The sequence below is a fragment of the Nilaparvata lugens genome, chromosome 5, assembly GCF_014356525.2.
Source record: "Nilaparvata lugens isolate BPH chromosome 5, ASM1435652v1, whole genome shotgun sequence".
Lineage (NCBI taxonomy): Eukaryota > Metazoa > Arthropoda > Insecta > Hemiptera > Delphacidae > Nilaparvata > Nilaparvata lugens.
This window is the reverse complement of record NC_052508.1, coordinates 20,526,737-20,554,710: the sequence shown is the minus strand read 5'-3', so window position 1 is coordinate 20,554,710 and position 27,974 is coordinate 20,526,737. Positions and strand designations below refer to the sequence as shown.

At 33.2% G+C, this 27,974-nt stretch overlaps 2 protein-coding genes across 4 annotated transcripts in view; one reads left to right on the top strand and one right to left on the bottom strand.

Annotated features, from left to right (window-relative positions):
• LOC111043257 (RNA-binding protein 42) overlaps window positions 1–27,974 on the bottom strand; it is a 40,589-nt gene that overhangs the window by 2,055 nt on the left and 10,560 nt on the right. The window contains exon 5 of the mRNA XM_022328163.2: window positions 27,283–27,477. Coding sequence (XP_022183855.1) covers window positions 27,283–27,477 — 195 coding nt within the window. The remainder of the gene's footprint in view (window positions 1–27,282; window positions 27,478–27,974) is intronic.
• On the top strand, window positions 188–22,235 carry LOC111043258. Of its 3 annotated transcripts, none has more exons than XM_039427894.1 (2): window positions 188–248; window positions 20,283–22,235. In XM_039427894.1, the coding sequence occupies exon 2, from the start codon at window positions 20,411–20,413 to the stop codon at window positions 20,996–20,998; it is 588 nt and encodes a 195-aa protein (XP_039283828.1). In that variant the 5' UTR covers window positions 188–248; window positions 20,283–20,410; the 3' UTR covers window positions 20,999–22,235. The 3 variants fall into 3 exon arrangements, with proteins under 3 accessions (XP_039283828.1, XP_039283826.1, XP_039283827.1); XM_039427892.1 differs by lacking the exon at window positions 188–248 and adding an exon at window positions 12,849–13,028; XM_039427893.1 differs by lacking the exon at window positions 188–248 and adding an exon at window positions 15,856–16,162.

The following is a 27,974-nucleotide window of genomic DNA, read 5'->3' as shown; positions in this document are numbered from 1 at the left end:
ATGACTTGTTGAACATTTCGAAAAACGCAATACGGTTCACCAAATGAATGAATACCGTAGGCTACGTGAATTCATAAAAGGCAGATTTTAACATTGAGTGTTGAGATCCCACGCACCTTGGCGAGGGAAGCGCATGCCTGTGATGTGATGCTCTACCTTATAAAAGGTGCATCAGTCACCCTATGGAGCAGGAGTAAGAGTCCAGTCAAAGCCACATTCCAACGCAACGCACGGCAAGCGACAGTTTGGTAAGTCAACTCAAAACAATTACAATACAAGTGATCGGTACATAGGTACTCCTAAAATATCTTGATTCACTTTACTGGTGTCTCATAGTGGGTAATAAAGTTTTCTCGATAACCATATCAAGTATATTATTCTAGGAGCTTAACAAATTTAGCGAGTTTCGTAATTATCAAACGCATTGAACATCCTTTAATGAAATTTCAAAAAAATGTGTAATTCTTGATTTAAAAATGTTTTTAATATTTTATTCTAGCATGACTCATGTTTTAAAGATACTATGTACATTATTGTAGTTTAAAAGTATCACAAAACTTGAAAATTCAATATACCTATGTGAGGATAAATCTTCAAAATAATTATCGGGATTATGGAGCAAATCAATAATTTTTTAACGGGGAATTATTGATTTGATTAAAATAATTTTGAAATAAAGAGAGGGGAAATAACACTTTGTGTACATAAAATGAAGTAGAACTTGAGAAAAATTACAGCAAATGAAATTACTTGAAAACTTTTTTTTATCTACAGCCAAAAATATTCGAGATAAATAAGCGAATTTCACCAAATTTAACATTGCGTTGAAAATTTGCATATAACAACTGAATTGGAAATTCATTTGGTAATAATTATTTAAACATACTACAAACAAGAAAAAATTTTATGTGCTTCGAATAACTAATTTGAGTGGTCTAATTTTCTACTATAGGTATGTTGTTTGGATTGACAAAGTTTCATTTTTGTGGAAATAAAATGATATTTTGTCAATAAAAAAATTGAATTTTATTCATATAAAGTTGGTGGTTTTGAAGACTGGTTGTATACTACTTCCTCAGTTATTCCTGAGGAAACTAGCAGATTGTTGAATTGTAAAAATGTTTCAGAAACAGTCGATATCCTACTTTGTGTCTTTATCTCGCAATTCAGTATTTACAACCTATGCAAAATATTTATTCACGCTATATAGATCTTTAGTGATATTATTTTTAGCAATAGTCGTCAAATTTAATGACGATGTTTAACAAGAAATCACGATTACTGTGATTACAAATTTTGAATATATACTATTTTCCACTCAAGCTTAGAACCCTCAGTTTTAAAAATAACTATGATAACCGAAAAATTATAGAAAAATAAATTACGTGTTCTTATTTCTTTTTGTTGCTCGTATTGAAACTGTGTTTGAGTACATAAGATTTTTATTTTGTAATTTGTGTTTTTTTTAGAATAAATATATTCCTGCCTGTCGAATTGATTTTCATTGGCAGTGTTACTGTTGAATTGTAGAATATTTAATTAGCTTTCAATTGAACAATAAGAGTTATTGATTTTCATCAATGCTTTTAATCTTTATAAATGTTTCTGAATAATTCTTTCTGAATACCATCTTCTCAATCCAGGAACCTACACAGGATTAAGAAGAAGCTCCTGTAATATTGATTAAACCATGTCTAAGAATTGTACTTGAAGAGTGAAAGCGGGAATATTAAATTCAATAACTCTTTAATAATTATCACAGCCATATGACAATATATTATATAAATAATATATATGACAATGTATTAATGCTATGTAAATACTCATGGATATAAGTTACTGTAGAATGTTAGCATAGACTTATGATGTATATTATTCTACAGTACCACAAGTGATTTTTATTGCATTTTTTCATGAACAAATTTCAACTTACCAACCAATCAATGCTACACATTACAAATCAAATACAACAATAAATTATATTGTGATGTGATTCCCGACCTGCAAATACATTGCATTGCCTATCTTACAAGTGTCGAAAGTTATATTACATCAAATGAAGTATAGTTGCGGCTCAAAGACTTCATACAAAAATATCCAACACAATACGAGTACAGATTATCAAAGAGCACTGACAACAACGAAATGATAATCCCACATGAGTCAGACTTGCCTGTGGAACACCTAAAAATCGATTATTGCAATTAAGTCTCTATTTCTAGTAACTGAGGTGTCAGAATAACGAGTTCCGAATTCCGGAAAATATGACACACTTTTCCTCACTACTCCTCCCAACACTTAAATGACGAAATGTTGATGGAATGGATATCTATCCTCAAAGGTGGACAATTCAAATATTCCTACATCACTGCTTTATGCACCACTCTTACATTTCCTTCAACTTAATACACTACTTAATGATTATATTCGAAATTGATCCAATTGGAATTTAAATATTATTTGAGATATTTGAAATGGGTGAATAGGCCGAATGTGATTGAATTACTGACGATATCTTAGCTCACAAAACTTCACCAAGTAAAAGTTCATTTTGGTGTGAATTTCGGTTAGTTCTTTGGGAACAGTTCAAACAATCCATGAGGAAGGAGATGCGACTATTTTTCCCTTGGAAAAACTGTTAAATATCAACACTAAATAATAGAAAAACTCTGGGATGAATGAAGGGATCAATAATGTAGCCTTTCCCAATTTTCAAAACGTTTTCAAAGCTATGCAGCTCAAATGAATATGTTGAACTTTTCTTCGAATAGATCTTATCTACTAGAGGTATGTTTAGACCCTGTCTAAAAACTAATCATTACCTACCAGAGGTCTGTTTAGACCCTGTCTAAAAACTAATCATTACCTACCAAGTCTCAGTAGTCTTTCAGAGACTCGTTTATCAAGTATCAAGTATATTCCAAATTAATCTATCTTAATAAATGTATAATAATCAACAATGTTGGCGACAGAATATATATATTCTTGGGTCTTGGCTCAAGATTTTCTGTATTTGCTAACATTTTAATCGTAAAGATTGAAAAGTTGAAGGTTACTTGAATTAATAAGTAGGAAGTGAGTTTACTAAATTGTGATTGAAACTACACATTCTATAACAATGAATTTGCAGTAAAATATAATTATTTCTCATTGAAGATCACGAACTCCTCAAAGTTATTAGTACTCATCGGTGAGTAACAATAATTTATTATTTTGAGAAACTCAACCTAGTGAAGAGTATATTTCCTCAGTTCTGCTCGACTTTCCAACTTTAGAATATGCACGAGTGCTTGGAAGTCAAGTAGCTTTGAATGACTTGATTCGCATTTGATTCTCATTACATCACCGTGTTTTAAGAAAACGAGTGGAACTAACCATGCGAAAATCACAACGCATGAGAAGGCTAACTTGTGTGGAGTGTAGATACAAAGGTGATCCATGTTTGAAACTTCGCAGAAAGGCTTTGAGAAGTTCTACATTGGTAATCAAATTGAAGAACGTTTAAATCAAAGTGAAGAAACACAGAAACAACTGCTAAGTAACTTCCTAAGTAGAATGTGGAGACGTGAAGTAGTATGGGGACCAAGAGTATCTCGAATCTGACATGTATTAGGATTTTGAAGAAAAACTCCATACTTGATTGATTTTGTGAAATTGTAAAATATAAATTTCAACAATTTTCTGGTTTTTAAAAACATTGTACAAACTGAACTTTGGCTTTGGCAGTTGAAAAACTTTTGTGAACCAATTCAAAGGAGTTTCGTCATCAACAAGACTTTTTATATTAAACTGAGTTTGTAACTGCTTCATTCTTCAAGTTAAGCTATAGTAGACAAGCATCATTTGATACATTTCTTTGTTCATTATAGTTATTGTGACTAAACAATCACGTAGACCTGAGTTTTAACTAGACGAAAAATACAATAATGATGTAGTCCTAATTTTTATTATGATATCTAACAAAACATCGCCATCATCATTCTGGGATCGAACAAAATCCTGTCCCTGAACAAATCGAAGAAGTATAATAAATGAAACACCACCTACCAGTGCTATAAATTATGTTACATTGATTGCCTCGTCTAATAGGCACTAACTTCTCGTACCACATCGAAATAGAGTAAATTTCTACCTACACATTAACAATAACAAAGGAGATCAATCCAAACACACACTCATTACTGGCTGATTGGAATACACCATTCAAGAGAGGTAATATAATTTGCAGCTGTTGTATTTCCAACTCAAAGATGACATTAATTAGCTAACAGTGAGTCTAGCTATCTGAGTATGAGAAGTGCAATAGCATTGAATGGAATGTGGACCAAGCAGCTATTACAGTTCAATCTTACAGTTATAACTTGGCCTGAAACGCCAGCACAAAACATACCCAATTACTACCGCATTTCGTGGACCATTTCTAGTAGAATCGTCTAATTCTCAATAAGCTCTGCAATCAGGACCACTATCAATTATTATTCGCAATCAGAACGCTTAATTTTCAAATTCGATTGAGGTAATGAGGCGGATGATAAAGAGAGATAAATGGACCTACAGTTTTAGGTGGGTTCCGAACCACCGGGAAGCGATTTTACAACTCATGACTTCTTGAGAATATTAAAGAAAATTATTGAAGGATACTAAGAACAACTACTAAAACATGAATTATCCAGGATTCCATAAAATTATGATTGATAGAATGAAAAGTACTGTAAAAAAGGTAAAGAATTTTATACTAGCCTATATCATGACTCCATTTAATCAATTTGCCAATCCAAAACTGGATTCAACCTAGATTGGACATATGCACAATTGTAATGGGAACATAACCTCATTCGGACTATGAAAACTATTGAAATACGGTAGAGAAACAGTGTGGGGCTATTCTACTGTTGATTCTCTTCCCATCATTGATTTGATTTGAGTATTTGTAAATAAATGAATACCGGAACCATACAGTACCATATGAATAAGTTAGGTACCGTATGAGTAGTAGACTTTAAAACTCCTCTTCAGAAACTAGTACTAAACCAATCAAATGTAGGCCTATTAGTAAATCAATAATTACGAGTCGACACGAAACTGGAAGTGACAAAGAAAATTTCCTTTACCATTCACCTCCCGTGTGGACCAAAAATTTTTGGTTTTTTGTAATAACAAAATAACATGTCATTTTTTGTCATTTGTCAACAATATTGTCTTGGTGCAAATTTTTTATGAATAGGGTAAATAGAATTATTCCACTTATTGATTGTCAGATAATAGAGCACTTCTGCCGAGGGAATTGTGAATCTAGGGCCCAATTCACACTGAAGTGACGAGGCGAAGGCGTGGCACTGACTTTTTGCCACTTCCACGCCACTCTCATATAAACGGTTTGTTCAAATGCAAACAGGAGAAGCGGTGTTTCGCCACGCCACTTCTGGTTGCATTGAACCATATGTTTATATGGAAGTTGGAAAAGTCAGCGCCTCGCCACCGCCACGTCACTTCAGTGTGAATTGGGCCTTAGATTCACTATTCCCTCGGCAGAAGTTTTCTATTACCTGACAATCAATAATTAATAAGTAGAATAACTATATTTTCCCTATTTATAAAACATTGACACCAAGACAATTGACTAATGACAAAAATTGACATGACATTGTTTTTTATTGCAAAAAAGAAAAAAGATACAGCCACATGGGAGGTGAACGGTGAAGGAAATTCTCATTGTAATTTCCATTGATCCAGGCTCATATCGACTCTTATTTATTGATTTACTTAATTTGTTCAGTACTAGTTATGGTAACTGCTTTATAGTTTTTACCGGTATTCATCTATTTATAAATACTCAAATCAATCAAAGATGGGTAGAGAATAAACAATAGAAGTGCCCCTGTTTCTCTTCCGTATTTCAATAATTCCATAGTCCAAATGAGGCTATTTTTCCATTATAATTGAGTGTATATGTCCAATCTAGGTTGAATCCAGATTTGGATTGGTAAATTGATTGAATGGTCTTATGATATATTCTATTATTGATATAGTACATTGGATCTTCAAGTTTCAGATTTTGACAGTTATTCTTGTAAACAAACGAAACGGTCAGTTTGCACAGTGCCCCGTAAGCACGGATTATGTGAAATGAGCTTGTTGGTTGCTCAAGTAAAGGTGTGGCCTACAAGTGGCACACTGTGTCAACCGGGAACACCGCTCAACAAAATATATTCATAGACCTGAATCATTGTTTGATGTCAACGGGAGCACAAAAGCAATTCCCGAGTGAGCCGAATCAATTTACATATCCAAATAGGTTCGTGGGGGACATTTTTGGCAAAACTGGCCATTTCGCTGATGAATTTTTTCAATTATCTACACCGATGAGAACACTAAAAAAGCAGACAAATGAGTAGTCGATTTGTGACATTGACAAGGTTCCGAATTATACGCAGTAATTCACAGAAAGGGGAACTGGAAATGAAGCAATCATCCATAAAATCCACATCCACATCTATATACTAAACATGTTGCACTAAAATAGACAGAAATAATTTACTAAAATGTTTGAATTTTCTTCACATAAAAAACTGACTATGAAGTCTTTAACCATTATGTTTGTGTTTTTTCTATTCATTGTACTGTATTTTGTAGAGCGATTCAACGAAAACTCAGTGGTCGCGATGATAAGCTATCGCTTAGATAGGTTGAGATTCATGCATCTGCTACTCCCGTTGTGATTCGAGAGCCGATTCCTCTTAATATCAATAATGAGTTAAAAAATCGTTCCCTGGTGGTTCGTAACCCACCTAAAGCTTTACGTCATCTCAACTATTATTATCAGCAGTCTTATTACCCACACATGTGGGCATCACCTTCAGAAATAAAGATTGAAATCACCCTTGTATAAAAGTAGCAATTTAATAATCAACAGGGACATTTTTTTTGAAAGAACTAGTGAAATTATATTCTTCATTTACGACTATGTTATAACGTATAGTATATTAGTTCCACAACTGATGCCAAAACAGCAGCCTTTTTTAAATGCTTTTTCAAACCCGTTAAATAATGAGGCTACACTATTAAAAAGTTTTAAAAGTCTAGCACGGGTCATGATCAGTATTTGATAGGATTGAATAATAAAAATAAATTATAAGTTGGCATTTTTACTAAAAATTTGTAAGTGTTTAAAGCATAATTTCGAAAAAAATGTATATATATATTACCAGAAGTTAATGGATATGAGAAACTGCTTTCAATAGAAAGGTACCTATTGAGCTGTTTTAAAGAGAATAGAGGCTGGAAGTTTTTGGATGACGAGGTGAAGCAGTGTTCTAATTCGATTTAGTAAGGTTCCACCCACTCATCCTTCCTTGTCAGAATTCATCACAATTTATTTCAATCTTTCCCAACCCCTCGGAAGTCATTTCTCCATGATATGCTTTCTACCAATTTTACAACGATGAAATGCCATTTTGCTATCACACCCTGTTAATCTTTTCATACAAAAACCCTAACTTGTTTTTATAAGTATGTTGTACCACTTTCTATTAATAATTGCATCAATTACATCGCACTGGGACTTTAATCGGCCTACATAATTTTTTGTGGGTCTTATTACCCATTAAGCTCCAGGCTTATGCGTGGGTAATGAGACGTATGACCATGAGAGATGAGTGGATTACAGTTTAAGGTGGGTTCCGATTCACCGGGAAGAGATTTTTAAACTCATAGATGATGTTCAGAGGAGTCGGCTCTCCAAGTGGTCACCCTTACCACAGGACTAGCTGACGAATGAATTAAAATTTATCTTATTGATAGCTCATACGTGCGACCACAGAACCATCCGCTTCCTATTGTGTAGGACAAGTTTTTTCTTCGGAACATTTAAAATTAATAGAAAAAATAGAATATCTACTTTACTTTGATTTGAGGGTTTCAACGAGTATTTTGTAATAAATACCAATATTAGCTTAGATATTTGAAAACGGATCATCATTAAGAATAATTCAGTAACATTCATCATACATGTGCTACTACTAGCGTGAGATGTGTGAAGAAATATACACAGTAACATGATTTATCCATTACTCCACGAAAGGGTGATTCAAAGGGGTTTCCTCTCATTACTTCCATTACTTATAGATGAAAAAATCTGCAACTAATTTGATGTATATTAAATATTGAGTAAATTTATTCATATCGTTGTAGATAATATTATTCTAAACGTGGATACGTATAATTCTATTCTACTTGTGGTGGTTTAGCATTATATGCAAGATCAGAACGACAGTAAATGTCGTTACAGTCGTAACAGTGTTATTGACTCGTTTGACATTATTGCCTAATGGAGCGAGCGTTTTTGATTCTTCAATTGTATTCCAATAAAAGAATTCAGTCACAAAAATGAGATACACAGAAAGAGGAGGCGTCAACTTGATATTCATATTGATCATACATCCAAATCCTCCAAACTAGAGCCGTTTTGAGGCAGACAGACCTATCGGAAAAATGAGAACTTTCTAACCTACTGTTTTTTTACGTAGTGTGGGATCTAAACTAAAGACATTTTAGCCTAGTTTGAACTTGATATTTATAAATAAATTTTCAGTGATTTGAATGTGTTCTTTGATAAGGTTTTATCGATAATTATTTTAAGATTAAAATTTTAGAGATGAAATAAGCTTTCCACCAAGTTTACTTTTATTTTTCTAAAATATTAACAAGAGATCAGTTCCATATTGACTTTTAGAAAAAGTTAAAAGTAAAATGGAATTTTGTATAAATCAGCACATTTATTGAATTTGAATTATTACAATAGATAGAAGGAACGAAAAAAAGGATTTAAAATGAAATTATAGGTAAACTTCTTCCAAAAACTACAAAACACATAGTACTGTACCAAAATATCCCACCTATTCAATCGTGGGGTAACCTATTCAAAGTGGAAAGCTTAAATGCCGTTTCCAAGTCATCCACATTTTGAATGAAAGCTACTGATTGAAGAAGCACAGGCTATAAGCTTAGGTATCGACCTAATGATTATTATGAATCCTTTTCAAAATTGATAATGTTCTTAATTACGTTATATTGTGGGACAAGGATTGTTTTAGAGAATGATTTTATTGAATAAATTGAGATATGGTAAATAAATAATCGGTCAATAAAATGGATGTTTACAAACAAATTTCACTAATAAACTACACTAGGCCTAGTTAATAATTTTTTTTTAATTTTGTCGAATTTTAACTAATAAGAAAAGGAGAGTTGATAAAAATCACGAATTTAGCATTAATTTATTTCATTTGATGTTTATAAGCGGGGACGTCAAATGAGAATCAAAGTACGGGGGTAATTTCGCGTGGCCTCAACATGAACGTGTTTTTATTAATTTCCCACGCGCCTACTCATTGAACTCCGCATGTTTCCAACGATAAGAAGAGTCTGAAAACGCTTCCATAATAATAAATTTACTCAAAGGAGCAATCTAAATAATGTGGCACACTCCAATGTCACTACTGAAACTCACTAAAAAGGCACTGGGACTTGGGAAATAGCAGGTGGAATGTGCACTTCACTGCTTCACGCTAATTGCCATTTCATTTATGTAAATAAGTCTTCTGAAAATTCTGTGCTTTACGAGAACAGAATTTCATCTTATTACATATTTAATTTTCGGAGAGAATTTAGATAGATGAAGGTGAGATATTAACTGTTATTGCCGATTTCATTCAGCTTTTAGGTTTTGAAATTGTTTGCTCTTACGCATATAGTTTTAAAGGTGAATAGATGAATAGATCAATCGGTTTTGGTGGGTTTTGAACTACCGGGAAGTGATTTTGAAGCTTCTAACTATCTGTTAGCAGAGCTGGTACAATGTGCCAAAAATACGTTAGAATTTGCAAGATACTCTGGTGAATTTCGGTATTTGAGTGAAACTTGATAGCATTCGAAAAACAAATATTCCAGGATGAAGATTTCATCCTCTCAATTTCGTTCAAAGATATGATCATGGAATGGGACTGTTATAACAGTAAAATTCGTTCTCAGACAATCGGTGGAAATCAATAGGTGATGATCCATTCCGAATGTGGATGTATGAACACACTATTTATCCACTGTTGAAAATAATCTCATGAGACTTTAAAGCGCTAGCCTACAGTCTGTGAGTGAACCAATGGTTTCTCACATTTAAATAGGTGACTGAAGATCAGTGTAAAAGTGAAATAATTGAATCAATAAGTTGTTAAAAAATCATTGATTGATATAAAATTACCAGGATTGCCTGAAATAATAATACAGTACTACTCGCAATATTGTCAGAAATATTGGGCTGTTTAACTAGCCTATTCATTTTTAACTAGCTCATTTCATTATTTTTAATACAAGACAAAAATGATTTCAATGGAGGTAACATTCGAGCAAATTTGAGATGCTTGGTTCAATTACTTCTTTATTCAGTTACTTGCTATTAAAACATTTACAAATACTGAATAGTTTTCAAGGTTTTACAAACCTGACTGAAGCAAATGTTTGTCTATTTAGGTAGGCTGTAGGTAAAATTAATATGAAAAATAAATGAAGAGTGAAGCGAATGAAGATTTGTTAGTACAGTTGTTTGAAATCTCACGAAACTCATCAACATTATTTAACACTGAGTTGAGCCGGTCGGTCACTTCTGTAGCCAGTGGCCAAGCAGCTTCAAAACGCGTTCAGATATTGTTATCAAAACAGCCCAAGTACTTTGCCCGCAAATTGACCCTCGAGGTTGGCACACGTTTGCTTTTCCCAAAACAATTGAATGCTGCTATAAATAACCACATTATTTAGGATGATCTATATTTGTCATCTCACAGATAAACAATAACTTTACAAAATGGTCCAAGTGAAAGAGCCAATTCTATTGGTTCACATTGTTATTCATGATACTGTCTAATTTATGATAGGATCCAAGATAACACGATAAAGTTCAACTCATGAGTTCATAGCTAGGAAACTTCTACAGTCAACAAAAAAATTCGAAAATAGAAAAATTCATGAGAATTTCGGAAATACCGAAATTTGAATCATTATCACACTACCGACTAGATATATGCAATACATCAACATCATCGTTCAACAACTATATTTTAGTTTAATTCCTACTGAAAAAAATTTAAACGAGTTTTTAAAGACATATAATTAATATAAATTGGACTGCTACATTACTACTGGAGTTGGTAGACTATCTTTTGGGAAAGAGGTTTCTGCGTTATCCAATCACTCAGATTGAATAAAAGTGCTTGTTGGCCATTGAGTGCAATAGAAATCAATGGGGATTTGAAACCCAGCAAAACTGTTGATCACCAAAGCTCTCAATACCAACGCAAAAGTCTGAGACTTGGCAAGGTTAATGAGCAAATTTAGTCAAGATCTTGCTTGAGTCGATTCGAGTGACTATCCTCTCGATTTGTTGCAAGTATTGGACTTCGGTGTCTAACCGTCGCCTGAATCTGTTATTCTATTTGCATCGGTGAGAGCATCCCAATAGGATCATGTCATTACAGGGGAATAGAAGCTTCCTCTTTCTGTCACTGAATTCTGAACCAGGAGCTGCTAGCTGAACGAGAATACCTAATCTGTTTGGAGCCTTGAATGATTTACGCGACGTATACAGCACTGAAATACGCTGGAATAGGCCACTGAATCGCATATTGTATTGACATTTAAATGTTCCTCAAGTCCTCAATTAATCATTCAACACTTGCCAGTCAGATAGCCTACAGGAGTTTTGTATTTTGTGACATGACAATAATGTACTGATGTTTCATTGATTGTATAAGTATTTATCAATTCATATGTTCCTCAATCGACACCTTGAATCCTCAAATCGAACCTCAATCAACAACTTTTAGTGCTCAACCAATCACTCAACACTTGCAGTTAAAAACAGTTAAAATATGAAAAAAGATACACCAGGTCTTGTTCACAAGAGTTCACTTTCATCGGAAACTCTTCACATAATGTCCTCAATATTAATTAATGACCCATAGAACTTATAAAACTTATACTCGTTGAAACTAGCAAGATTTATATACTCATCTGCTCTATACTTAGTGTGATTCAAGATCACCTATTGCTTACGGTCAATGCAACCGAGCATTATACTTCTACACATTCAAGTCAAGGGAAAAAATCGAATTTATAAACATTTAATTGAGAGTTTACCTAAATATAGTATGTATTCAATAACACTGAGATCTATGAAAATAATACAGTAAATATTGAGTACTGATTAATTCATTTTTAACTCACACTTTCAGAACCATTTCATCACAAAATAATTATTTTTCTAGATCCCACGATTTCATGAACAGTCACAATCTTGGAATGGTGAAAAATTAAAAGTCATTGAGATTGTAGAAAAATAAGTATCACGCAACGAAAAGCAGATTTAGTTCTAAAAATTGCTCAAGACTAATGAAGACTGATTTATTATACTATTGATAGAGCGTGGACAAGTTATATAAATGACAAGTAGAATAGTATTGATGGCTAAAAATAGAATAATGTGGTTGAAACGAATAATCAAAAAATTGCGGACAGGCCAATGTTTCAATACAAGGAGCATTTGGATTGATATACAATTATTTCGATTAATCACAATCAGACGATTTTTTACGTGATACTCTCCTAAAATAGATGCATTATCAGAGTGTCGTAGAGAAATAATTAAGTTATGACTTGGAACCCATAAATCATGACGGATAAATCAATTAACAGCTTTTAATTCGATAATTAATAATGTACGCGAGTCACATGATTAGTGTGAGTAAAAGGAGAAAAAAAATGTGCGAAAATATGAGAAGGAGCAGAAAGAAGAGTAGAGGAGGAGGGATTAATTCGATAGGAAGGGGTGGAGCGGAGAGAAAACAGTTTTCCCCGTGGCGCTAAGAGCTTTTCGCGAATCTCTTGGTGCCATTTCGCTAGTGACAAAATACAAATTCAGTGAAAAGCAATCGGGATGTCCATTCTGATCAACACCTGCCACATTAATCACTAGGAATATGGTATGTATTGGAATAATGAGACTTACACGTCGAAATCGAAATAGTAAATATAAAATACGGTACTCGTATATTTTAATACATTAAAACGTTCTGCCATAAACTTGATAATGAGTTTAGACGTGTGGAAGTCTGATAGAAAAGGTTCTAAATCTTTAAATGAGCAGACTTTCTATATAAATTTAAATTAGAAGTAAACTTTGTAAAAGTATGAAAAAAATTGAAACCTCTCGCTACCTGTGTAATTAAAACTGACGGGACCAGCGGGGACGAGCTGTCAATTAAGCTTTATTCAAGGTACAATGTCAGATATCAATTTTAATATTTTGTTGAAGTCACTTCACGATAAATTTGATGCTTCGTTTCTGATGCGTTCTTTGAAGTATATAGATGAAAAACGTTGCATAACATGCCGATATCTATATACATTCAAATATGTCAATGTATTAGTTCATGAGCTATCATAAGTAGAAAATTATCAATTTTGAGATCTCTAATTTCCTTTTTATAGCTTTGATGGGTACATTTCATCAGATGGTATGAGAAATCAAACAAGTCAAGAAGAAATATTCAAGTACCAAACTTTCTAAAGACCACAAAAGTTGCAAACAAATTTTGAATTAAGTTAAATTTAGTTGGATTGAGAGGCATTGATCATTTTCTTTGCATAATGATGCGGACAGCTATCGATAAGGTTTTATTTATTAGATACCGTCTATTGAGTTTTGTATGGTTCTTCCACTGTTCTACCAACTGTTAGGGGGTTAGTTTAATACATTTTTATCACAATTACTTCTACGGTAATTTAGTTACCTCACTTTCACACCAGCATTCTAAAGAGCTCTCAATTTTTTTTGTATCAATTACAATGATGCTAGTCGAAAGTATGAGCTCTGAAATATTATAATTCAAACGGAATGGAAAGTCTGTTTCTCCGATTAAGGAAGGCTGTGACTTTAGAAAAACATTGATAATCTTTCCACAGTAAGCCTAAGCAAGGCTCTTTCCATATTCCTATATAAGACTTTCTGTCACAAGCTGAAATATTTTGTAAATCCATGGATCCCTGTATGCCACTGACTTTACGATTTTTCCTCATTATTTTCATCAATTATTTTTCGTTTTCTGACATTTTTTCATCCCTCAGCCGAAGAGGAGCCTCACACGCTACCAGTATATAGTCGAGTCAAGATAGACATGAAAAAGTGTGTTTACTTGCAATATATATTGAGTTTTAGTGTTTACAAGTTTGTGTTTCTTGAATGGTTCCAAATTTTCTTAAATAACTCAATATTTTCGTTACAAGTGGTTATTGAGAGGAGTATTTCTAATCAATTTATTAATTCAAGCCATGTAAATTCAAAATTTATAGTTTTCATATCTATTTAGGATTAAAATTTTATAAAAATTGTACACTTGAAATTCTAACCTTATCTTGGACTTTGTCACCAATAAATTTAGAAGAAAAATTGCACAAGGACTATCTTATTATTTTATCTTCTAATGTTATTACATTAGTGTCATTTGCATTGTAAATAAATATAAGTCCTGATTTTTTAAATATATTGTTTGGATAAATGAGAGAAGTCCCGAAACAATTTTCTCCTGCAGAACTTCCTTGTCATACAGAATGCCCAAAAACCTCGTATTTTCGGTTCTTATTCCAGTTTTCAGTTATTTCCGCCATATCCAGTCAGCAGACAGGAAAATTCGCTCCTGCCTTTTTTAAATTATAAAATTTCGAATGAAATGAAATCATTCGGAGCTCTCTGTCTTCATTGAGTACCGTACCTACTGAATTTCAATTTTTCAAAATGAGATAAATCTCAAGAAAAAATCTATTTTAAGGAGTTTCAGTTTTTAATCAACAACATCGATTGTCACAATTTGAATGTATAATTCAAAATCCCTCAGGACGTAATTTTAAGCTCTACAACCTGAGACCAGGTACATCGCTCTACCTCATATACATTTTCAGGTACACCCGATAACAATGCTACTTGTATTATGAATAACACCTCACATTTAGCTCCAACCATCATCAATAACTTCTTTATCCTCACATTGACATTTCACATAATGATATGAGTTCATAAGATCATGTTCTATGAGAATCGTCCGTTAGATGCTTAATTTTAGTATTTCCCAGTGGAGAGGCGCGCATAAGGACACCTCAAGGATAAAAATTTCAAACACTCATAACTTTTGACACAATGATCGGATCTCCTCGTAGTACTGATCATTCTTCTCGGCTCATCAAGGCGGTTAAAAATCATGTATTATTAGTCAAATTTGTTGGAGAAATCAGAATTTATTTGTTAAGTATACTTTATTCTTTATTACAATGAAGCACAGATCGGGAGAGAAAAACTAAGAATACCTTGTACTATTTATACTCAACTCATATTCCATACACAAAATATGTCTAATTTATAAGACGACAAGACTATTGTTATTATAATTTTCAAACATTGCTTTACTTGTATAACCTATTATGAGAAGACAATGCTTCTGAAGACAAAAGAAGTGGCTATAACAGAATTGTCTATAGTTTGACTAACCTATTATAAACTGTCAAACCCCAAATGGAATAAAACACGGTTCTTCAGAAACAAGTTAATACATAACTATTTATAAAGAGGGATTCGAAATGAGAAAGGATTGGAAAGAATAACTAACAAAGCTTAGAAGGATTGATTGAGGCACTTCCTTGTAAGGATGAATGAATTTGAAAGCGATCCATATTAATAAGGAGAAATCTTCATAAACCAATAAATTCTTAAAAAATAAATATTGAAGACTAGGAACCCAACAAGCATTATGTAACAACAAGATCAATAACCAATATTTTATATCAAGTAAAGTAGTCATGTTGAACGAGTCACACGACTGCAGTAGATGCTCGAGTAATACAGGGATTGTTATCGTATGAAAAGTAATAAATCAAACCGATTTGATAATCGGGAAAGCTCGTATCAGAATTTTTCTATTTTTGGAAACAACATTACTAAATATAAAAATTCGTCGACTAGTCGGATGTGTTGTCACAACATCCTCCTCTTCTGTCAGACTTCTGCACTGCCGGTCGATCTGAGCATTGGCATTCAAGATGGCATGGCTCTAGCAGTCATTTTAAGGTAAAATTATATTAAATTTCAATACAAAATTCATTTTTAATTGAAATAATATTTGACATTTTTATTCAGTTAACACTTAACACAAATAATTGATTTTTTGTATTTTGCTAGGATTATTTTCAACTGAAAAGCTTCCAAAAATAAAAATTTGGAGTAGAACCGAAACGGCAATGTCATATTTTCGGATTTTAATGCTTGAAACCGTGACTTTGAATGTCAAACTTAGAAATTCGTTATTGAGATAATTTATGATTTAGGATTTATGAACTCTTGCCTACTAGTGTAGATTCAATAGTATCAAACAGAGAGTATCGATATCTGATTGGTTATTTTACGATATCAAACAAGAAGAATCGTTAGAGAAAAAAATCAGGATTTTCTACTTATGAAATTCTGAACCAAACCTCTATGATAATTACATCGAATATTATTTTGAAGGCAAGAATTAAGCTGAAGTTATCTAAAATAATCTCTCCTATTCAAGATTGCTGGAATGTATGCATTGATTAGATATTCGAAAAGATGAAATTCATGTTAGAATAGAGCTAATCAGGGAGATGGGAAAGTGAGATTTCCAATTCCTTGGTATAATTCCTTCACCGAGTTTTCCTAGGGATGAGACCTAGTGCAATCCAATTTTTATATTATAAACCTACTATGTTCCAAATTTCGTGAAAATCGTTAGAGCCGTTTTCAAGATCTGATGACATACAGACATAAATATAAACAGAAATTGCTCATTTAATAGTATAGGATACTCTTATTTCAATACGTTCCTATCTGAGTTGGAATTTGAAATGTTAAAATTACCTTGATGTTAGGATTTCTAATATAGACTTAAAATTATCTTGCAAACAAGCATATTTGAAGAGATTCTGAAACGTGGGTGTTTCAGAATACTTCCTACTGCCCACAAGCAGAATTAGGCCGGAAAATTCTCTAATTCCAAAATCAAACAAAAATATTTTTCAAAGCAAAACAGTTTTTTGTGGGCTGAAATATGACATGACGCTTACTCATTTATATTTGAACATGAGTGTCATTACCAACTGCCGACAGACATTTTTCATTCCTATTTGGAACAGACACGTGATTTCATTTTTGTTCTATAAAATGAGCAACTCCAGAATACCATACTTGTATGTAACTTACAAAATAATTATCTCACATTTATAACTTCTATTATTAGCCGTAGAGTTCCAGAAGTGGAAGATGGGGGGAAACAATTTATTCATTGGAAATGTTTTTCATGTATGGCAGTCAGCTTCACATATTTTTTGAGATAATGTAGATTTTCTCCCTTTGCTCCGTCTTTAGTTTCTGAGCCTATGCCTCTTTATTTTCAAGTTCTTACGATTGGAAATTTAATCATTAGTCATTTTTGCTAATCTAATTATTATTATCTAGGCCTACTCTCTTTTACTCATGAAAAGTTCCAATCACTGATATTTACTTCTGAAATTGATATGATTCACAGAACAATCGAATTAAGTCTGTTAAGCATTGTTCAATTTTTAAATTTACTTTTTTGAAATTAAACAACAAAAAATTGTCACTACTAATTTTTTGAATAATTTATACTTTTCTTTTTCGCATTAAAGAAAATTTATTCATAATCGAATATCAAATGTATTCAAAAACAAAACACAAAATAAGATCAAAATACAGACAAAGTACCAAAATCAAACACAAATACAAAGTATCAGGCTACATGGCGGAGTGTGCTAGAATAGGGGAGGATTGTTAGGATTTCTAACTATGGTTAATCATGCACTAGGAAGTCCCACAACCCTTGAGAGAGTATAAAAGGAATCCAGAACTGTGAAGGGAATGTAGGTATGATAAGATGGGGAAAAGGAGATATGATTGGAGGGCAAAAGCAATGGGACCAAGAGATTCAAAATATATAACACGAAAATATTATAATGTTAATTTAGTGTTATTAATATTATAGAATGTTAATTCAAAGCATCTAACTTTAAACATTAAACTACTATTGGTCCAAAATTCAAAGTGTTTATTGATGGAAGTTTCCTCAAAACTGATGATTGGAGATTCAAGTTTTGGAGCTTCATATGTTCTACATGAAGATTACATTTACCAAGAAATGTGCAATATCCAGGGGGGTATCATACTCGTAGTGAGTTTGGCAATCCAAGAAGTTAAAAGATTGACGTAGATATTAATGTAAGAATGTATAGGTTATTCAGCTATTTTATATCAAATATTGGGGCACCGAGCTTCGCTCGTTATTTATTTATTGACTTTTAATAAACCGAAAACAATTCTTTAAATGATTGGGGAAGTATTAACAGGCACAGCCCAAAACTGTTTTTCCCGAATTTTGATTTATACACTATAAATAGTACAGAAAGTAGGTTATGTTCTATACACTTGAATTCAGGTTCAATTTTCTGTTCAAACATTTGAAAACAAAAAAAAATTATTTAGATTATATACAAACCAAATTGAATAACAAAATAACACTCACTAATCACTTAAAATTGTCAAATAATGATCAACTTTGAAAGTTATGCTATAATACCTACTCTAGTTTAGGAGGATTATCATGTCATGTCAACAAATCAGATTATGTTGATCAAATTGATTAAAAATTGCCTAGCTAGATAAAATTTCTCGCTGATTGATTATGATTACACAGCTGGAAATAATTGTGTCTCTCTCCCACACAGGCACACACATCTTTTGTTATCGAGAGACGACGAAATTATCATCTGTTTTCCAAGGATGAATTATCCTTTTAATGTCGTTCAACGAGTTTTCCAAAGACTGAGATCTAGTGCAATCGAATCTTTATATCATAAACCTACTAAGTTCCAAATTTCGTGAAAATCGTTAGAGCAGTTTTCGAGATCCGTAAAACATAAATAATCAGATATGAAAATAGCCAGATATATACAGAAATTGCTCGCTTAATATAATAGGATTTCACATGAACTTTTTTAATATCTTTTTGAACCGATAGTTACAGGAAATCAAAACTAGCGCAAAATTTGAACATGTTTAATTGTCAAACCTCAATATACGAGTATAATGTACAGTATTTTGACGTTTTGCAAACTCTACTTTCATACTTGATTTTCATTCTCGTATTATACTCAAGAAAATCATGTATATTGATCAACTATCAGTATATTTGTATTGTTGTTGCATTGTACCTATTTGTTTTTTAAATCGTGATAATCAATTTGATTTATTGTTCTATAAATATTTTCATGTGTCATCGATTCATTGTTGTTCATTCAGTCGAGACCTGATGGTATAAAAGCCTTAATCCGCTTTGAATAATGTTATCATTTATATTAATTCTGTGTCTCCAGGTGTAATAGCTCAACAACCTTTGAAAATATGAAATACATTACATGTAATTATTATAATTCGACGAGGTTTATAGCTTACTGCCAAAACAACCGTCATTTACGTCACAAATATAATACCAGGATTGTTTATTAGTATTGATTGTGGAACTTATAAAGAAATTATGGAAATTGAATAAATAAATGCAATTTCTCATTTAATGTGCATCTGTAGACTGGCTGGCCACTATGGCTTCATATACAATGAGCGCTGCTATCCAGTGATTGTCAGTTTAGTCTAAGAGTTAAGCATTCGTGACTAGCAATTAGGAGGTACCTGGTTCGATTCCCGGGCTGGCAAATTATTTTTGGGTAGTAGCTCTCATCGAATTTCCATCTAGCTGTTATCCCTGTTGTCCATATTTGCAGTAGCAGATGTCTTCGGGGTGATTTACAGCATTTAATTTGGATTTTCGTTTAATAATAATATTAATAATATTTTTTTCAATTTTTTCTCACATTACATATATATTATAGGTTTTATAAATTGAAGTAATCATTATACATATATCATCTTATATCTATCATACATGAAGTAAGAATCCATCAAGATTCTCCTATTATAATTTTGCGGCTGCCCCATGAAGGTAATTTTAGCTTATATTGGGGCATTGTATATAGGCTACTCAGAGATATTTTTTCAAGATTTGAATTTATAGAGGTGATAATAAATAATAGAAATAATAGAGGTGATGAATTTATAACGGTGAGAATAATAATAATAAAGGAATGTTTGTTTGCAGGAGTGAAAGAGACGTGAGACGTGGGAGTATAGAGTAGCAGCGTCTTTGTAGTCACAGCAGCTAGCTTTCTGTCAGAGCAATTCTACATTCGTCAGAGAAATCCACCAGTGTTAGTCAACGATCCACAAATGAATCCCAACCTTGTGAAGCTTCTGTTTTTCGGTTACTTGTCAATAAACAGTGTGATCTGTAGTCCGGTGAGAATGGACAATCCGGGAATCTACTCAGATGATCCCGAGGGACTGGAGGACAGTGCGAAACACGACAACTGGATGGGCGGGAATGGAGAAGACGACGGGAGAGAAGTGAAAATGGTGGAGTGCAGGGGAGGAGTATGCGGCGGTGCAACGGGCAATGTAGCGGCGCCCCCGAAACGCGAGATGTTCGTGTCGCGTGGATGGGGCGCAGGGGGCATGCCCTTCAATGTGCTCTACATGAATTCCAAGTCCTCCAAGCTGGGCTCCAGTGGCAGCTCACAGCCCAGGACAGCCGCCATCTTGGCCGAGCCGCTACGATCTCCGTCCTCAGCTGACATCAACGACGAGTACCCTGTGGAGACATCCTACCCGGGTGGCGCTGCCGGCAACTCTCCGCGCTACACGGGCAGAACCAAGAACAAGAGCCAGTCGTCATCGGGATCGGCCTCATTCAGGAAGCACTACTCTATCATTCCTCAGCTGTTCGTCTCCTACGGATGGGGACCCATTGGAAAGTGATCCATTCATAAACAATTATAACTATCAATTCTATGCCGGTCTAACCTTATCTGTTTCCAAACAGTTTACACTGATTCCAATTAAATAGATTCTATGAGATTGTCTTGTACTGCAATTAGTACATATATTGCACTCACTTATAAGTTTATATGATTACTATTGAAATAAGTGAGCTACATTTGATCTCTCAATGACAAGCTCAAATATTTGTGTTTGAAATTGGCTCGTCACTCATGAATATTTTTTTCCCTTTCTATTCAGGCATTTGGAAGTGAGACACAACATGGATATTGTTAATTTGTTGTTGAACTTTCATCTTTGTTACCGTATTCAGCTACTTTTAAAAATTGTAATATATTTCTTCTATCAAGAGCGTAAAAATATCAAGCATATTACATGATTGGCTGAAATGATAGCGCTCATCGCTCATATTCGATTAGTAACGAGGGCCGCTTGAGGACTGCTCCAATAACTGTCAGTTATGAGTTTCAAATTAACTTAGTGTTGCTAAGGAACCTAATTATAACGGCAAATAAATTGATCTTTCATTGACAATCCTCCCATTACCCACACACAAATCCAAGACTTAGGCTCGACAAATGATAGAAGAACATTATTCACTGAATACTTGATCATACTCGATTCGCAGTGGAATATACAAACCTACAAAAGATTTTAAATTATTGGAGCTATTATGTTTCGACTCATAACTGCCATAATAATATCTAATTAACAAATTGAATCATTTTTCTTTTTTTATATTAAAATTTATTCATTTTTAAATTAATTATAAGCCAACAAATACAACATTAGAGCCCAGAACAGAAAAGTTGATGACATTTTTAGTATATATTGGGTTTCAGATTCATGATATTTAAATTTTATACCACAAGATAAAGGTTAGTCAACCTAGTTTATCATAAGTTAACAATTGATCTCATCAAGAAGTTCGAGTAACAATTTTGTTTCTATAGATGATAATGATAATTGATAAAATCCCTTCAAATAGAATTAATCTAAATGCTGTGCTTTTCGCTAAATGTGGTGGAACTTATTCTATTGCAAGGTATAAAAGAATTCTAGTCTTATTAGATTGTACTCGTTGTTCTCCATTGTAAACTACATTCCTGTAAGTTATTTTTTCTCAAAACAAAATAAAGCATTAAGTAATTTGTAAAATTATTGAAGTCTTGTAAAAATTATTGGATTACAATAAAACATCAAGTACTCTGTTGAATCATTGCAATTTCGTAAAAGTTTATAGATTAAATTTATAAATTTCTTAAAGACTTTAACTTTCCTTCAAAATACGTCAACAAACTCAGGAGGAGTTTTCAACAATGCCAGTATCCAAGTGCATTGAAACATACAGTTAGTTAGCTTGGTTAATATAACCTGACAAGACATAAAACATCTCTAAACTTTCAGTCGAAGAAAAAAATTAGACTATGTTCCGTTTGTGGGATTTTATGAAACACAATCAAATGCCATGACAAACTTGCATTATACGATTGGAGAAGTGTTTAGGACAGTGATACCGTATTCAATGCTAATGTGTTTATTACTGAATATCTGGCATAAGGATGCCATCAATCTCAATACATTACAGTCATACTTGAACACTCTATTGACAATAGAATTATGTTGATTTTATGCATAGGAAAATATAATCTCTGAAATGTTATATAGTGAAATACAGTTAAGGAGAGTGCCTGGAAGCAAACCAGCAAGTCAAGAGAAAACAAGACAAGGTTAGACATTTTCAGTTGTAGTTTTCTATAGTAGCCCAATTGGTGCAGAACACGCCGATTTAACATTTTATGCCTCTAGACAAGACAAGAAGAGAAAATTTAAATACTTAGAGTCAAGGTACTTCTGATTGATGCATGGTTGTGATGCAGTACACATTTTTACACAGAGTATACAGAGACGAGTCATGTGTGCTGTGCCTTCAACAATCAATCAGAAGTTTCTGATTGCATTTCTTATGTCTAGACATCAACCAATCAATTTATCTAGAATTTACCAACTGGTGTGCGCCTAGTCCTATTATTGTGATACGGTAAGTAATTGCCTGGTGTAATTATTTATAACGATTAAAGCCAGCTCCACACGTGAGACCAATCCAGAAATCAATACTAAATTTCGTATTCGAATTTCTGGCCTCGAGGACAACCTCTCCAAATATTTCTCACATGTGGAACCAGATTGATAAGAGAATAAAGAGAAAACAAACAGGAACTAACCTACCAACTGCTCTAAAATAACTGCTTTCTGAAGGTCAGATAGAAACAGATTAATTATCACATTGCCAGTTGGTACACTGCAGTACAGTCTCACTTGGTCACGTGGCTCAAGCCATCATTGCACATTAGTGCATAAAAAATCCAAAATACAAATTTAGGTACCATAGAATGATACAGAGACAACAAACGATAGCTCCAAATTCAGCAATATTGAATTTCAAGTTCAATCTCAATAGGGCTCACTAGTAATACACTAAATAAATCAGGAACGACAGTCTATTATTGAAAACTTCGAGGGATAAAGGAAAACTTTCAAGTTACTCAACCAGAAGATGGCTACTCATACGAAAGATCACGTTGTGAACGTGAGTGTCTTCCAAATTGAAATACTAAAAAATAGAATGTCAGTCGATGTTAATCCAGATATTACTAGTGAATTGAAGATTGACGGACATTCTTGCTGGCGTCAAAAATCTGTCAAGACTGCTATAGTATTTTCTTTTTAAAATTCAAATAACATAGCTGATTCTAGCGATCCCATAAGGTGCTACAGTCACTAAGTTGAGTGAAGCTTGAGCAGCGTGAAAAACTCCTCAGCATTACACTAAAACTAACTCAGTATTACATCACATAAAACTAATACAACATTACAGTTGTGTTGTAGTACTTTTCCATGTTGAAAAATACAAATTGAAATTAAGTGGTTAACAAAATCGATAAGTGTTTGACAATTTCAATTATCTCAATTATTTCAATTTAAATCGATCTAATAACTTTAGTTACTCAATAAATATGTTGAGTGAACTTCAAATAAAAGGTAGAATAAACGTAATAATTGAAAGCTTTCATTTGATTGAGCCGTTAGAGCTTATAAAATATAAGTGGAAAGGATGGAGCTGATGCAAATACTCAAGACTTGAATTATCGATATCACAATACGTTTCATGCGCTCAACAATCAGAGTGTGCTCCTCCAATGCTCACATTCTAATTTGTTCATGAAAAGGCTTACCGACTTTTTACCACTCAAACTGATTATTAGCGACTAACTTACCTAAATCAGTCACTATCACTGACTATATCAGCAGATGTGAATCAACATGTTTGAATAGATGACACTAAGAATGGTTTCAATTTGAGCCTAATGGAGAGTAATTTATTTCAAAGAAGTAGGATTTAGCAGATAAAGGGAAAATTAGGGAATTTGGAGGAGTGAGGAGAAAATTTACTTGGAAAAATAAGGGTGAATATATTGAACAACGATGCAAGACTATGACGGTTAGATCACATTAATCTCATCTTCTTGTTAAAATTGATAGTAAAGGAAAAGAAGGAAATTATAAAAAATGCGATCTGAAATAAAAGTCCCCTTTTTTAAACTTTTGGATTTCTAATTTGCAGATGAATAAGAGTAATACTCACCAAAAAGTTGAGATGTGATTATTATGAGATGGATGGATTATGGCTTATTAAGACAATAAGAGAGCTAAGACCAATATGGAAACACAAATTTATCAAGTATTCAGCCCTTAGCAAATATTATTTATGAAAAAGATGCACTTACCATTCATTTCCTTGGTCGCTCGAATGAAGTCTTGAGGATCTTTAAAACTAACAAATCCGAATCCCTTTGTTTTGTTTGTCCTTTTATCACGCACCACTTTCGCTTTCAAAAAAGAAGGATATTTACTGAAAGCCCTATTCAACACTTCATCAGTCACATCGTTCCCTAAATCACCACAAAATAGCCGGAAGTCGTCTGAAATAAAGAAATAAATCAAAATTAGAAAATCAACAGTATCACTTCGGTAGGCTACAGAAAATCAGATTCAGTCAGTTGATTATTTGTATTTTCAGATCTCAGTTCAATGGCCATTTTCATACACACCGAGTTTTCGCCGACACGACACCGACACTATACCCAAATGTCCTCCAATTGGCTGAATGGGTTGGCGTATCGACAATCGGTCAATCGACGGACATTCTAGGTATCGTGCCGGCGACAAATCGATGTGTGTGAAGACGAAAAACGGCCAATCACAGATTGGCTCGATCGGAATCAACAAGTAGAGCTTCAGACAAAGATTAGGTTACAAAAGAACTTCTGTACAATATTCAATTTGTAGAATATTCCTTTAAAATATTCATTGTATATCATTCTTCTTCTTTACTCGAGTTGCATTCTGAATTTAAATTCTATGGCCAGTAGAACTAACCAAATAAAACTCAATGAAAGAGATGTTGTTACACAAGGTTCAGGCCTGATTGGAGTAGGTCTTATTGAATATATTAATAAAAATCATGTTCTATATGAAAACAATTAAGAATTAATGATCGATATCAATTACGTGCTCAGAACCCTGGCCTCTAATTAACCATGAACTTTGCAATATTCTCCACACAAATGAATTTATTGCTTCAGACACAGAGATCTAACTACCAATCTCACAGTGATCAAATTCACAAGATAGACAATCACTACAGCATAGATGAATGACAATGATACTCATTGGTATTTAATCACATAATTCGAAAATAATTATGTATTAAATGTATCATTTAATTTATCAACTGCTCACTAGAATTACTTTTTTGGTCTAGTTTTATAACATAATTATCACTTATGATTGCTCTCAGTGCTTTCTCTGTTAGTGGAAAAGATGGGATCAATTCCACATCAAACGCTCATCGTGTAAAATTCCGTTACAAATAAAATTGAGGTTAATGAGTTTTCTTGATAAGGAGAATATAATAGTGATAACCAATATGGTTTCCAAGCCAAAAAGTCTACTAAAGATGCAGTAATTCACCTTAATAAAATTGTGTGCAACAACTTCAATAAAAATAAAAAAACTCTAGCTGTCTTTATGGACTTATCTAAGGCTTTTGACACTATCCCACACAAATTACTACTAGATAAGCTGAATAAATCTGGAATTAGAGGGTCCGTAAACAATTTATTTGCAAGCTACTTATCAAATGGAAAACAATATCTAACTTTAAATAGCCGAACTGACATTAAATTCACATCCGATTTTGGACTGCCTCAAGGATCAGTTGAAAAACTCCTCAGCATTACACTAAAACTAACTCAGTATTACATCACATAAAACTAATACAACATTACAGTTGTGTTGTAGTACTTTTCCATGTTGAAAAATACAAATTGAAATTAAGTGGTTAACAAAATCGATAAGTGTTTGACAATTTCAATTATCTCAATTATTTCAATTTAAATCGATCTAATAACTTTAGTTACTCAATAAATATGTTGAGTGAACTTCAAATAAAAGGTAGAATAAACGTAATAATTGAAAGCTTTCATTTGATTGAGCCGTTAGAGCTTATAAAATATAAGTGGAAAGGATGGAGCTGATGCAAATACTCAAGACTTGAATTATCGATATCACAATACGTTTCATGCGCTCAACAATCAGAGTGTGCTCCTCCAATGCTCACATTCTAATTTGTTCATGAAAAGGCTTACCGACTTTTTACCACTCAAACTGATTATTAGCGACTAACTTACCTAAATCAGTCACTATCACTGACTATATCAGCAGATGTGAATCAACATGTTTGAATAGATGACACTAAGAATGGTTTCAATTTGAGCCTAATGGAGAGTAATTTATTTCAAAGAAGTAGGATTTAGCAGATAAAGGGAAAATTAGGGAATTTGGAGGAGTGAGGAGAAAATTTACTTGGAAAAATAAGGGTGAATATATTGAACAACGATGCAAGACTATGACGGTTAGATCACATTAATCTCATCTTCTTGTTAAAATTGATAGTAAAGGAAAAGAAGGAAATTATAAAAAATGCGATCTGAAATAAAAGTCCCCTTTTTTAAACTTTTGGATTTCTAATTTGCAGATGAATAAGAGTAATACTCACCAAAAAGTTGAGATGTGATTATTATGAGATGGATGGATTATGGCTTATTAAGACAATAAGAGAGCTAAGACCAATATGGAAACACAAATTTATCAAGTATTCAGCCCTTAGCAAATATTATTTATGAAAAAGATGCACTTACCATTCATTTCCTTGGTCGCTCGAATGAAGTCTTGAGGATCTTTAAAACTAACAAATCCGAATCCCTTTGTTTTGTTTGTCCTTTTATCACGCACCACTTTCGCTTTCAAAAAAGAAGGATATTTACTGAAAGCCCTATTCAACACTTCATCAGTCACATCGTTCCCTAAATCACCACAAAATAGCCGGAAGTCGTCTGAAATAAAGAAATAAATCAAAATTAGAAAATCAACAGTATCACTTCGGTAGGCTACAGAAAATCAGATTCAGTCAGTTGATTATTTGTATTTTCAGATCTCAGTTCAATGGCCATTTTCATACACACCGAGTTTTCGCCGACACGACACCGACACTATACCCAAATGTCCTCCAATTGGCTGAATGGGTTGGCGTATCGACAATCGGTCAATCGACGGACATTCTAGGTATCGTGCCGGCGACAAATCGATGTGTGTGAAGACGAAAAACGGCCAATCACAGATTGGCTCGATCGGAATCAACAAGTAGAGCTTCAGACAAAGATTAGGTTACAAAAGAACTTCTGTACAATATTCAATTTGTAGAATATGCCTTTAAAATATTCATTGTATATCATTCTTCTTCTTTACTCGAGTTGCATTCTGAATTTAAATTCTATGGCCAGTAGAACTAACCAAATAAAACTCAATGAAAGAGATGTTGTTACACAAGGTT